Below are 14,979 nucleotides of genomic sequence, written 5' to 3' on the forward strand. Positions count from 1 at the left end.
GGAGTGCAATGGCGCGATCTCGGCTCACCGCAACCTCCACCTCCTGGGTTCAGGCAAATTCTCCTGCCTCAGCCTCCTGAGTAGCTGGGATTACAGGCACGCACCACCATGCACAGCTAATTTTTTGTATTAGTAGAGACGGGGTTTCACCATGTTGACCAGGATGGTCTCGATCTCTTGACCTCGTGATCCACCTGCTTCGGCCTCCCAAAGTGCTGGGATTACAGGCTTGAGCCACCGCGCCCGGCCTAATTTTTTTTTTTTTGAGACAGAATTTTGCTCCATCGCCAGGCACCAGGCTGGAGTGCAGTGGCATGATCTTGGCTCACTGTAACCTCCACCTCCCAGGTTCAAGCGATTCTCCTGCCTCAGCCTCCTGAGTAGCTGGGATACAGGCGCGCATCACCATGCCCAGCTAATTTTCTGTATATTTAGTAGAGATGGGGTTTCACTATGTTGGTCAGGATGGTCTTCATCTCTTGACCTCGTAATCCGCCCGCGTCAGCCTCCCAAAATGCTGAGATTACAGGCGTGAGCCACCGCGCCCAGCCGTAATCTAATTTTTTGAGACGGAGTCTCACTCTGTCACCCACGGTGGAGTGCAGTGGTGTGATCTTGGCTCACTGCAACCTCCACCTCCTGGGTTCAAGTGATTCCTGTGCTTCAGCCTCCCTTGTAGCTGGGATTACAGGCACCTGCCACCATGCCTGGCTAATGTTTGTATTTTTAGCTGAAATGGTGTTTCTCCATGTTGGCCAGGCTGGTCTTGAACTCCTGACCTCAGGTGATCCACCCATCTTGACCTCCTAAAGTGCTCGGATTACAGTCGTGAGGCACCTCACCTGGTCTTAAATGGTCTTTTAAATTAAACTTACTTATTGGTAGAGACAGAATCTCACTATGTTGTCCAGGCTACTAGTCGCAGTCAGATGCATTTGCATTTGAAGTGGGGGCAGTCTGAGCCCTTAGCCAGTGGAGTTGCTCGCTAACTCTGGGCAGTTAGTGTTGAATTGTTCTTTAGGACACCTGATTGGAGTCACAGTTCGAGAAATGGTGTTGGAAAAGACTCAACTTATTTGGTTGTCAGAAGTGGGGGAAAAACTGTCACCCTCATTAGGTGAGGCAGGAAAGCTAGAGGGAGTTCTCCCCCGCCCCTGCCCTCCATGTCAGTTAGCTGCTGCCAAAATGCCAATGATTGAACTAGACCTTTTTTTTTTTTTTCCTCTGAGACGGAGTCTTGCTCTGTCGCCAGTCTGGAGCACAGTGGCGCAGTGTCGGCTCACTGCAGCTTCCGCCTCCCAGGTTCAAGTGATCCTTCAGCCTCAGCCTCCCAAGTACCTGGGACTACAGGCGTGTGCCACCACGCCTGGCTTATTTTTGTATTTTTAGTAGAGACGGGGTTTCACCATGTTGGCCAGGATGGTTTCGATGTCTTGACCTTGTGATCCGCCTGCCTCGGCCTCCCAAAGTACTGGGATTACAGGCATGACCCACCACGCCCAGCCTCCTTTTTTTTTTTTTTTTTAAGACAGGGTCTTGCTCTGCTGCCCAGGCTGGAGTGCAGTGGCACGATCTTGGCTTTTATTTGTTTTTGTTTTTTTTTTTGAGACAGAGTTTCACTCTGTTGCCCAGGCTGCAGTGCACTGTTGTGATTTTGTCTCACCGAAACCTCCACCTCCCGGGTTCAAGTGATTCTCCTGCCTCAGCCTCTCAAGTAGTTGGGACTACAGGCACCCAACACCATGCCTTGCTTTGTATTTTTGGTAGAGACAGGGGACTCAAGTGAACTCAAATGATCTGCCCGCCTCAACCTCCCAAAGTGGTGGAATTATAGGCATGAGCTCCTGCGCCTGGCCAATATTCAGAATTTTTTTTTTTTTAATTTTATTTTGTGAGACAGAGTCTTTCTCTGTCACCTAGACTGGAGTACCATGGTGCAACCTCAGCTCACTGCAGCCTCTGCCTCCTGGGTTCAAGCAAGTCTCCAGTAGCTGGGATTACAGGCACCTGCCACCACGCCTGGCTAATTTTGTATTTTTAGTAGAGACAGAGTTTCACTATGTTGGTCTGGCTGGTCTTGAACTCCTCACCTCGTGATCCGCCCGCCTTGGCCTCCCAAAGGGCTGGGATTACAGGTGTTAGCCACCGCACCCAGCTATATTTAGAATTCGATAAAGGTTAGGGAAGCTATCATGTTCTTTGGAAGACTTTGACCATTGTTAGATATTCGTTATTCCAGCTACGTTTAGAGAAGTACTTTTCGTTGACTCTTCCACAGTCTTTAGGGGATTTATAGAATTTAAGAAATATTTTGTAAGAGGCTATCTTGAGGACACTTGATTCTTTCTGAGAACCCATCTTTCCAGACAGGCATGATGGTTCACACCTGTAATCCCAGCCCTTTGGGAGGCTGAGGCAGGATTTTGAGATCAGGTTGGGCAACATAGTAAGACTTCATCTTTACAAAAAATGTAAAAATTAGCTTGGTGTGGGTGGTGTCTTGTGCCTATAGTTGTAGCTACTTGGGAGGCTTGGGTGGGAGGATCACGTGAGCCCTGGGGTTCAAGGCTTCAGTGAGCTGTGATCATGCCACTGCACTCCAGTGTGGATGACAGAGCAAGTTCCCATTTCTATGAATACTAAAAGAACCCATCTTTGCCCTTATTTTATTTTGCCTTGACATTACACAATGTAATATCACATAGTGACTGGTCAGGAATCATTTCCTCTTGAAGTTTGAGAAAGAGGATTTTATGTTCTTTTGGAGAAGAGCACTGCTGATCCCTTCATGTATTTTATAATGGTTAAATTCACCATCAAACTATCTGGACTTAAATCCCTCAGAAATTGCAACTCTTTTTTTTTTGAGATGGAGTTTCGCTCTTGTTACCCAGGCTGGAGTGCAATGGTGCAATCTCGGCTCACCGCAACCTCCGCCTCCCGGGTTCAGGCAATTCTCCTGCCTCAGCCTCCTGAGTAGCTGGGATTACAGGCACGTGCCACTATGCCCAGCTAATTTTTTGTATTTTTAGTAGAGACGAGGTTTCACTATATTGACCAGGATGGTCTTGATCTCTTGACCTCGTGATCCACCCACCTCGGCCTCCCAAAGTGCTGGGATTACAGGCTTGAGCCACCGCGCCCGGCCAGAAATTGCAACTCTTAACCTGTTCCTCAAGGTCAGCAAGGCATAGGGTACTTTGTTATATATCTGCCAGAAAAAGCTCTTCTGGCATTTTGTCTTCTTAGTATGTATACATATATAAGCTAAAAATCGGTGGAAAACTGCCCTGACGCTCTTGACTATGGAGATTTTGCTGGGTGAGGGGGCACAGCCTAAGTTGCCATACCTTCTTCGTCATACCTGATTTCTGTCTTCCCAATAGCTTCCTAGCCTAGTGAAATGGGACAGAGTAAAAGAAATCACTGAGTCTATAATATTATACATGCAGGTTAAAATGAACGCTTTTGCAGAGGAATAATTTGATTCGACCAACTTGACCTGTCTACGTCTGATGGCCTAGAATCCTTCAGGAAAGTATGGTCAGCTGGATTTGTCAGTAGTTGGATTTCTATGAGCCTTCTCTCATGTTTATTGAAGGGAACAGAACAAAATGGTTCCACTTCTTCAGTGTTTATTTATTTATTCATGGAAACTTTTTTCAGGTTTTACCCTGTGTTTCTTTTTTCTTTTCTTTTCTTTTTTTTTCAAGACGGAGTTTCACTCTTGTCACCCAGGCTGGAGGAGAGTGGCAAAATCTCGGCTCACTGCGACCTCCACCTCCCGGGTTCAAGCTGTTCTCCTGCCTCAGCCTCCTGAGTAGCTGGGATTATAGGTGCCCACCACCACACCCGGCAAATTTTTTGTATTTTTAGTAGAGACAGGGTTTCACCATGTTGGGCAGGCTGGTCTTGATCTCCTGACCTCAGCTTGTCACCCCAGAGTGCTGGGATTACAGGCGTGAGCAACTGTACCTGGCCTACCCTGTGTTTCATGGAATGCTGATTGATAGGAGATATGAAAGGAAATGGAAGTTTTTCTCAGAAGGAATGATGATCTTAAAATTTGTTTTCTTGTATGGCATTTTATTTGTTTCTCTAAGGTGAACTGTATCCTGCCATTAGAGACCAATAAAACTTGTGGTGACCACAGTAAAAAGGTAGAGATCAGTTGTGTGTTTTCATGTGGCTATTAAGTTCATGAGAAAGTGAATGTGGATAGAGAGAATTCTGACGACCATATTTATTTATTGCAGGATCCAGCCCCGAAGGGTGTAGTGGGTGTTCTTTTGTGTGCAGAGATGATAGATCGTAGAAAAGAAAGAATCAAGGACACAAGAATTGAGCTGGGCTCGGGGGACCACTGCTACCAAAAAGGGGCGGATCCCAGCAGTGGCCCCGAATGCCTGGATGCGATGATATTTATTGTATACAAGGCAGGGGGGCAGGGTCAGGAGAGTGACTCATGTGACATGATTGGTAGGGGTCAAGCAAATCACATTCTTACAATACGGGGGGACCACGTGGACACAGCTCATGGGGTCACATAGGTACAGTACAGAGGGTCCCTCTCTCTCAGGTAGCCACTGCAAGGAGGGGAGGCACTTATATCAGTATCTTTATGCACTTATCAGAGAGAGCAAAGGCTTTTAGGATACCTCTATTCTTCTCACAGCTTCTAGGAGTTTACAAGGGAGCATCTGGTGGGAAAGTGGAACATGAAAGTGGACAAGGATGGTGACCGTGCATCAGAGCATAGCACCACGGAGAGGTGTTTAAACCCCTGGATGTCTGTGGGCCAGGCTGGCTAGTGTCAGACCTTCCTCAAGACCCGGCAGAGCAGAGTTTTCTCTGAACTCTCCAGTGAGAAGGAAACTCCCCCTCATGATGTGCTAAGTAACGGGCGCCTCCCCAGATGCTGGCATTACCACAAGGCTTGCCGGCTAAGTAGCAGGTGTCTTCCCAGGTGCTGGCATTACCACAGGCATTTACTCTCGCCTCCTGATCACTTCTCACAATGTCCCTTCAGTTCTGAATTACATTTCACTTGATTATGTCTATACTATAAGACTAAAATGTTCCTACACTAAAGCAAAGATTATTAGTGAATAATGTTGTAATAAGATTGATTGTATAATTATGTGATTGAATCTGATATCTACTTGGTGTCATTTCTATAAGTAATTGGTAAATACATCATTGCTATAACTAAATAATCAGTAAATCTGTTATGCTGGGACAGATTGTGCCTTCAGTCTCTTGCCATGGCACCTCGCAACTTTCTTCCCACAATCTATCGTAAAATAAATGTTTGGAGACGGCCACATCACTTGTGAACTTTTTTGTTTGTTGGTGTTTTTGTTTGAGATGGAGTCTCTGTCGCCCACGCTGAAGTGCAGTGGCATGATCTCAGTTCACCGCAATGTTCACCTCCCACGTTCAAGCGATTCCCCTGCCTCAGACTCCTGAGTAGCTGGGTTCACAGGCATTTGCCACCATATCCAGCTAACTTTTATATTTTTAATAGAGACGGGGTTTCACCATGTTGGCCAGGTCTAAAACTCCTGACCTAAGGTGATCTGCCTGCCTTAGCCTTCCAGAGTGCTGGGATTATAGGCATGAGGTACTGTACTCCCATTTGTGAACTTTGATGAATTGATTACATCCCTGTACTGTCATCTCACCCTTCCTCCTGCATTGCATATTTGGGATGTTTTAGGACTCAGTGGCCTCTGAAGATGTGGCTGTGAACTTCACACTTGAGGAGTGGGCTTTGCTGGATCCTTCCCAGAAGAAACTCTACAGAGATGTGATGCGGGAAACCTTTAGAAATCTGGCTTGTGTAGGTAAGGATGACATCATTCTTTCTCTTAGTCAATTAGAGAAGAAGTATTTCTTGCTCTTTAATGCTGTTTCATTATATCAGATGTGGAAAAGGGAATACTTGGGCGAATAAATCAGAACTGTTTGTACCTCTTCATGAAGTTAGAATTTAGTCATATTTCTGTAATTTCTATAAGTTCATAAGGATTTTTTTCTGACTATATTTTAGGGAAAAAATGGGAAGACCAGAGCATTGAAGATTGGTACAAAAATCAGGGGAGAATTTTAAGGTAATTTGCACTGATAAGAGAAAGCAATGTCCCCTTCTTGGTATGTCATGAAATTTAAAAAATAAGGAAACTAACAAATAAGCCCCAGCTTCAAATTTATTTATTCACACAACTTTTTCAACAAAAAAAAAAGAAAAAGTGTGACATAGATGTTCAGTGTTACAAAATCATTCACTTGGAAATAGTGTTAACAAACTGGGCTGGGTGTGGTGGCTCATGCCTGTAATCCCAGCACTTTGGGAGGCCAAGGAGGGCAGATCACAAGGTCAAGAGATCGAGACCATCCTGGTCAACATGGTGAAACCCCGTCTCTACTAAAAATACAAAAAATTAGCTGGGCATGGTGGTGCGTGCCTGTAGTCCCAGCTACTCAGGAGGCTGAGGCAGGAGAATTGCCTGAACCCGGGAGGCGGAGGTTGCGGTGAGCCGAGATCACGCCATTGCACTCCAGCCTGGGTAACAACAGTGAAACTCTGTCTCAAAAAAAAATACAAAAATTGGCCGGGCATGGTGTCTCACGCCTGTAATCCCAGCACTTTGGGAGGCTGAGGTGGGTGGATCATGAGGTCAAGAGATTGAGACCATCCTGGCCAACATGGTGAAACCCTGTCTCTACTAAAAAAATACAAAAATAAGCTGGGCGTGATGGTGCACACCTGTAATCCCAGCTACTTGGGAGGCTGAGGCAGGAGAATTGCTTGAACCTGGGAGGTGGAGGTTGCAGTGAGCTGAGATAGCGCCACTGCACTCCAGCCTGGCAACAGAGCAAGACTCTGTCTCAAAAAAAAAAAAAAAAAATTAGGGCTCGGCACAGTAGCTCATGCCTGTGATCTCAGTGCTTTGGGAGGCTGAGTCAGGCGGATCACAAGGTCAGGAGTTTGAGACCAGCCTGGCCAACATGGTGAAACCCCATCTCTACTAAAAATAGAAAAAATTAGCTGGGTGTGGTGGCAAGTGCCTGTAATCCCAGCTACTTGAGAGGTTGAGACAGGAGAATTACTTGAGCCCAGGAGACAGAGGTTGCAGTGAGCTGAGACTGTGCCACTGCACTTCAGCCTAGGCAACGAGTGAGTCTACATCTCCAAAAAAAAATAAACTGTATATATGAATATCACTTTTTTGATAATAGCTACTCTCATGCCCTCTTGCAGAGCATTCCATCCATTCACTTTCAAACCACACAGGACTGAAAGCCTACCCTTTCCCCGATTATGATAAAAATGTAAGTCAAATACCTATTAATAAATATAAAGTTGCAAATAAACCACTAAATCATGCTTTCTGTTGTTTCCAGCAATCATGTGGAAGTGGGACTCAGTGAAAGTAAAGAACACGATCAATGTGGAGAAGCCTTCAGTCAGATTCTTAATCTTAATCTGAACAAGAAAATTCCTACTATAGTAACACCATGTGAATGTAGTTTGTGTGGGAAAGTCTTCATGCATCATTCATCCCTTAGTAGGCATATCAGGTCTCATGCTGGACACAAACCATATGAGTATCAGGAATATGGAGAGAAACCATATAAATGTCAGCAGTGTGGGAAAGCCTTTAGTTCTTGTCAATCCTTTCGAAGACATGAAAGAACTCACACTGGTGAGAAACCTTATGCATGTCCAGAATGTGGGAAAGCCTTCATTTCTCTCCCAAGTGTTCGAAGACACATGATTAAGCACACTGGAGATGGACCATATAAATGTCAGGAATGTGGGAAAGCCTTTGACCGCCCCAGTTTATTTCAAATACATGAAAGAACGCATACTGGAGAGAAACCCTATGAATGTCAGGAATGTGGGAAAGCTTTCATTTCTTTCCCAAGTTTTCAAAGACACATGATTAGGCACACTGGAGATGGACCTTATAAATGTCAGGAATGTGGAAAAGCCTTTGACCGCCCCAGTTTGTTTCGAATACATGAAAGAACTCATACTGGAGAGAAACCCCATGAATGTAAACAATGTGGGAAGGCTTTCATTTCTTTCACAAATTTTCAAAGTCATATGATTAGGCACACTGGGGATGGACCTTATAAATGTAAAGTGTGTGGGAGAGCATTTATATTTCCCAGTTATGTTAGAAAACATGAAAGAACTCACACTGGGGAGAAACCCTATGAATGTAATAAATGTGGTAAAACCTTTAGTTCTTCCAGTAATGTTCGAACACATGAAAGGACTCACACTGGAGAGAAGCCTTATGAATGTAAGGAATGTGGGAAAGCCTTCATTTCTCTCCCAAGTGTTCGAAGACACATGATAAAGCACACTGGAGATGGACCTTATAAATGTCAAATATGCGGTAGAGCCTTTGACTGTCCCAGTTCATTTCAAATACACGAAAGAACTCACACTGGAGAGAAACCCTATGAATGTCAGGTATGTGGGAAAGCCTTTATTTCTCTTAAAAGGATTAGAAAACATATGATACTGCACACTGGAGATGGACCTTATAAATGTCAGGTATGTGGTAAAGCCTTTGACTGTCCTAGTTCTGTCCGAACACATGAAAGAACTCATACTGGAGAAAAACCCTATGAATGTAAAGAATGTGGGAAAGCCTTCAATTATGCCAGTTCCATTCGAATACATGAAAGAACTCATACAGGAGAAAAACCCTATGAATGTAAGCAATGTGGAAAAACATTCAGTTATTCCAGTTCCTTTCAAAGACATGAAAGAGCTCATAATGGAGATAAACCTTACGTAAGGGATATGGGAAAGCTTTCATTTATCACACAACCTTCGAATACATGTGAAAATGCATAAAGGAGGAAAATTGTACAAGTATAAAAAGTGTGGAAAGTCTTCAGTTTGCTTTTTGGGTTTTGGACTTGTTTGGGAGCCCACCCCTTTCTCCTGTCCTGTTTCTCACTTTTGGAATAGGAATGTCTATCCTATGCCTGTCTCATATTTTGGAAATACACAACTAGTTTGATTTCGCAGGTTCGGAGCTGAAGAAGAATTTTGCTTCAGCATGAATTGAGTCTCACGCATATCTGAATTACGTGATATGGACATGACACTTTGGAGTTTGAGTTTAAACATTAGAGTTCATGCTGGAATTAGCTGAGACTTCTGAGGTCTTTGGGATGAGATAAATATATTTTACATGTGTTGACATGGATTTTGGGGGCCAGAGGTGGAATGTTTTGGCTGAGTGTATGTCACTCAGATTCATATATTAAAAACTTACCCCCCACCCAATGTGATGGTATTTGGAGGCCCTGTCTTTGGTGGTTGGTGGTTAGGATTAGGTGATATCCTGAAGATCTCTTCCATGCGAAAGAAAAAAAGAAAAAAAAAGAATTATGTCATGATATGAAGATGGAGGCCTTGTAAGTTTCCTAATATGAGTCCCTAGAGAGCTAGCTTTGCCCTCCACTGTGAGAGGGTACAGTGAGAAGATAGCTGTCTTTGAACTAGGAAGCAGGCCCTTACCAGACATGGACTCTGCCAGTGCCTTGGTATTGGACTTCCCAGCTTCTCAAACCATGAGAAATAAATGTTTGTTGATTAATTGAGTTTTCCAATTGTTGGTATTCTGTTTTAGCAATCCAATGTAAGACACAATCCAATTTTAAAATGGAGGAAAGGACTTAGACGTTTCTCCGAAGAAGATATTCAGATGGCCAATAAGCATATAACAATGCTCAACATCATTAGTCATTAGGGAAATGCAAATCAAACTCAAGATGTACATACCGTCTCATACTCATTAGGATAAGTACTCTCAAAGATGAAAAACAAATGCTGGCAAGGATGTGGAATGTTTGATAACCTTGTGCACTATCAGTGGCAATGTAAAATGGTACAACCCTGCTGAGAACGGTATGGCAGATCCCCAGATAACAGAAATAACGTGATCAGCAGTTTCCATTTTTGGGAATATAAACAGATTGAAAGCAAAGTCTCAAATAGGTTTCATGCACCAGTGTACATAGTATCATTAACAATAGGTAAACTGGAAGCTACTCAGGTTTTCATCAACAGGTGAATAAACAAAAAGAAGTTTATACATATGATAGAGTATTACTGAATCTTACAAAGAAGGAAATTTTCATATGTGCTGCAAGATGAGCCTGGACATTATGGTAAGTGAATTGGGCCATTCATATGAAGACAGTACTCTATGATTCTACTTTTATATGAGGTATCTAGAGTAGTCATATTGATAGAAAAGTACAATATCATTTGCCAAGAGTTAGGGAAATTGGGTAGTGGATAGTTATTTAATGGGCATAGTTTCAATTTTGCAAGATAAGGGTTCTAGAGATGGATGGTGGTGATGGTTGCACACTAATATGAATATTTATTTATGTTAGATGGAGGCTTGCTCTGTCGCCCAGGCTGGAGTGCAGTGACATGATCTTGGCTCACTGCAGCCGGTACCTCCGAGGTTCAAGCGATTCTTGTGCTTTAGCCTCTTGAGTAGCTGGGATTACAGGTGTGCACCACTACACCCAGCTAATTTTTATATTTTAGTAGAGATGGGGTTTCGCCATGTTGACCAGGCTGGTATCAAACTCCTGATCTGAAGTGATCCGCCTGCCTCGGCCTTCCAAAGTGGGGGGATTACAGGTGTGAACCACTGTGCCTGGCCTCTAGGTTTCTTTCTTTTTCTTTTTTCTTTTTTTTAGACAGTGTCTTACTCTAGCCAGGCACCGGGCTAGAGTGCAGTGGCACAATCTCGGCTCACTGTAAACTCTGCCTCCTGGGTTCAGGCAGTTCTCCTGCCTCAGCCTCCCGAGTAGCTGGGACTACAGGCGTGTGCCACCACACCCAGCTAATTTTTGTATTTTTTAGTAGAGACGGGGTTTCACCATGTTGGTCAGGATGGTCTCAATGTCTTGACCTCGTGATCCGCCTGCCTCGGCCTCCAAAAGTACTGGGATAACAGGTGTGAGCCACCACACCCTGCCCTGGTCTCTAGGTTTCTTTCCTACTTGTTCTGAGTACTGTTTTTTGTTTTCTTTTTCTTCTTCTTTCTTTCTTTCTTTTTTTTTTTTTTGAGAAGAAGTCTTCGTCTGTCACCTAGGCTGGAGTGCAGTGCTGTGATCTTGACTCGCTGCAACCTCTGCCTTCTGGGTTCAAGCAATTCTCCTGTCTCAGCCTCTCGAGTAGCTGGGCGTACAGGCTCACGCCACCACACCTGGGTAATTTTTGCATTTTTAGTAGAGACAGGGTTTCACCATATTGGTCAGGCTGGTCTTGAACTCCTGATCTCAGGTGATCCACCCGTCTCGGCCTCCCAAAGTGCTCAGATTACAGGCATGAGCCAATGCGCCTGACCTTTTTTCATTTTCCTATCCACGAAGGACCTGTTCCTACAGAGTCTATTTGGATCTTAGTAGGCGTTTAGATTTGATCCCCAGGATTGACTCCCCTATCTCCTCCCTGCTACACTGTAGACCTGGACTCCACTCCCAGACCCAGGGCCTATGATAACCACCTCCCTTTATTGAGGAGGGATAATTTTCATTTCCTCTGCACGCAATTCACAGTCATATATCTGATAATTTAAGCAAATAGACATTTTTTGCTCAGAATCAAATCTTTAAGACTATGGGAAGAAACTAAGCAGCATGTAGTGTCCAGAAAAGGCGGAAAGACCTTCTTAGGTATGGAAAATTCATAGGTAAAAATGTGTAACTTTTTTTTTCTTGACACTATGTCGCCCAGGCTGGAGTGCAGTGGTGGGATCTCAGCTCACTGCAATCTCAGCCTCTAGGTTCAAGCGATTCTCCTGCCTCAGCCTCCTGAGTAGCTGGAACTACAGGTGCTTGCCACCATGCCCAGCTATTTTTTTGTATTTTTAGAAGACATGGGGTTTCATCATGTTGACCAGGATGGTCTTGATCTCTTGACCTCAAGGTCTTCCCGCCTCAGCCTCTGAAAATGCTGGGATTACAGATGTGAGCCACCACACTGGGCCAACTATTGACTGCTAATTCTGTACCTGGGTTATAGGTGTTGTTCAAGAAATGGAGAGCTAGGCCTGGTGCAGTGGCTCATGCCTGTAATCCCAGCACTTTGGAAGGCTGAGGCAGGTAGATCACTTAAGGCCAGGAGTTCAAGACCAGCCTGGCCAACATAGCGAAACCCCATCTCCACTAAAAATTGAAAACTTAGCTGGATGTGGTGGCACATGCCTGTAATCCCAGCTACTCGGGAGGTTGAGGCAAGAGAATCACTTGAACCCAAGAGGCAGAGGTTACAGTGAGCTGAGATCACACCACTGTACTCTAGCCTAGGTGACAGAGTAAGACCCCATGTCAAACAAGAAAGAAAGAAAAAAAGCAACGGAGAACTAAAAAGAGGTCACTTCTTGCACAATAAAGAAATGCCCAATGTTAATAGCAGAGTTGATGTTGGGCGTTAAATATGTGATAAAACATGGAAGTTTCCAGGCTGGATGAATGAATGAGGAGAATCTTGCCTCTACATTATTACAGAATGTATGGAGGATACTCAGTTGTTTTTTTTTTTGGTTTGTTTTCTTGTGTGTGTGTGTATTTATTTATTTTTTAAGACAGTATCTTTCTTTGTCACCCAGGCTGGAGTGCAGTGGCACAATCATAGCTCACTGCAGCTTCACCCTCTGTGGCTCAATCAGTTCTCCCACTTCAGCCTCCTGAATAGTTGGGACCATGGGCATGCACCACCATGCTCAGCGTTTTTTTTTTTTTTTTTTTTTTAAATAAATTGTCTATAGAGACAAAATCTCACTGTGTTGCTCAGGCTAGTCTCCTACCTCCACCTCCCAAAGTGCTAGGATTACAAACATGAGCCACTGTGCCTGGCCAGGAGAGACAGTTTTTAATTGAAGGTCAGTAAATTCTTTTCACCTAACATGTCTATAAATTAGGATAACTTCTTTTTTTTTTCTTTCTTTTTTTAGTTTCTTTTTGGATAACTTCTTTTTCATTATATTTTTTCTTTTTGTTTTTTAGTTACGGCTTTATCATTGGAGTCATAACTTACCATAATTAGTGTAGTATTCTGTAAGATGCTTATAGCTGTGAGTTCATAAGGCTGACACCATGTGTCAACACTGCTGGACAGTAGTATCATCAGTGCTCATAATATAGAAGAGAAGTCCTCTGGATGTTCAGCAACAAGAGTGAAGAGATGGAGAAGATGTTTCCATTTCACGTGTTTTTCCTCTGTTTAAGAAGTATCTGGCTGGGCACAGTGGATCAGGCCTGTAATTTCAGCACTTTGGGAGGCTAAAGTGGGTGGATTGCTTGAGCTCCGGAGTTCAAGACCAGCCTGGGCAACATGGCAAAACCCCATCTCTGTAAAAGATACAAAAATTAGCCAGGCATGGTGGTGCACACCTGTAGTTTCAGCTACTTGGGGTAGGCTGAGGTGGGAGGATCAGTTAAGGCCTGGAAGCTGAGGTTGCAGTGCGCTGTGATTGTGCCACTGCACTCCAGCCTGCTTGACAGACTGACTCCCTGTCTCAAAAAACAAAAATGACAATGAAAAGAAGTATCTCCTAAACTATAGTTTAGTAGCAGATTTCCTGGAAAGCCCTGTTTTTCTTTTTCTTTCTTTTATTTTTTTTGAGATACAGTCTTGCTCTATTGCTCAGGCTGGAGTACAGTGGTGTGATCTTGGCTCACTGCAACCTCTGCCTCCAGGGTTCAAGTGATTCTCCTGTCTCAGCCTCCCTAGTAGCTGGGATTATAGGCATGAACCACCATGCCCAGCTAATTTTTTGTATTTTTAGTAGAGATGGGGTTTCACCATGGGTTGGCCAGGCTTGTCTCGAACTCATGATCCTCCCTCCTTGGCCTTCCAAATTGCTGGGATTACAGGCGTGAGCCACCACACCTGGCTGACTCCTTTTTTTCACCTCTGATTTTATTCGAATGTGGTATTTTTATCTAGTGAGTCAGGCCAGAGCTTCGTTGATTTTATCTTTTTAAAAAACTTAATTTTATTGATCTTTCATATTTTTTTTAGTGTCTATTTCATTTATTACAGCAAACACTACTGCCTCACCAGTGTGGTTGCCTAGATGATTTATGATGTTAATAAGCTATAGCAGATGAAAGACATACTAATCATGAGAATCACTCTATCCTGCCTACTATACCAATTGTCCTAATTTAGGATCTTTAAAATGGAGAACACCCTTTCAGTGATTATGAGAGACATAAGATGGAAATAAGGATTTTATTGCTTACAGGTCCTGGAGGATACACTGGACATATGGAGGCCACACACACAGAGGTGAGGGACCACATAGAGACAGAGGGAGAAATAGATGAACCCAGGGGTCAGAACCTGTATTAGGGTTCAGGGCATTAGTGAAAGTTTCCCCCAGGGAATTTCAATCAATGGGTTTAAAGCAAGCAGGTACAATTTCAAGGAGGTCACACTGTGACTAAGAGGTGGTCACTGTAGCACACCTGTACAGTTCATTTGAAGTGTGGGGGTCAGTAAGAACATTATATCTAGCTGTCCTATAGTGAGGTGGTCACTGGGAATCAGTTGTCTAAGACAGATATATGGATTCATGACATTGAGGAACTGGGAGGAGGTGGAGAACTGGAAACTGTTAACAATGAATAAACTCTGCTTCTGGTATGAGAAAATTAAACTTAAAAAAAAAAGAGAAAGTTAAACTTACCTTTAAGGTGGATATCAAGGCAACATAAAATTATGAGAATTCACTACAACTTTTGGGAATCAGTGAAATCCAACCATGGTTCACAGGGTTAATCACTTTCTTAACAACCTATGAAAAGTTAAATCAGCCAGGCACAGTGGCTCACACCTGTAATCTCAGCGCTTGGGAGGCCGAGTCAGGAGACTTACTTTTGTCCAGGAGTTTGAGACCAGCCTGGGCAATATAGTGA

General features: G+C 43.7%; 1 protein-coding gene across 7 annotated transcripts in view; it reads left to right on the forward strand.

Annotated features, from left to right (window-relative positions):
- Positions 1-9,633, forward strand: part of ZNF564 (zinc finger protein 564) — a 40,282-nt gene extending 30,649 nt beyond the window's left edge. For all 7 annotated transcript variants that reach the window (XM_012436231.2, XM_064381805.1, XM_012436233.2 and 4 more), the window contains 3 exons: positions 5,720-5,846; positions 6,053-6,113; positions 7,408-9,633. In XM_012436231.2, coding sequence (XP_012291654.1) covers positions 5,720-5,846; positions 6,053-6,113; positions 7,408-8,878 — 1,659 coding nt within the window. In that variant the 3' untranslated portion in view covers positions 8,879-9,633. The remainder of the gene's footprint in view (positions 1-5,719; positions 5,847-6,052; positions 6,114-7,407) is intronic.
- Positions 9,634-14,979: the final 5,346 nt, after the last annotated feature.

This window comes from Aotus nancymaae, unplaced genomic scaffold, assembly GCF_030222135.1.
Source record: "Aotus nancymaae isolate 86718 unplaced genomic scaffold, 86718_ANA_hifiasm-v0.15.2.pri h1tg000028l, whole genome shotgun sequence".
Classification (NCBI taxonomy): Eukaryota; Metazoa; Chordata; class Mammalia; order Primates; family Aotidae; genus Aotus; species Aotus nancymaae.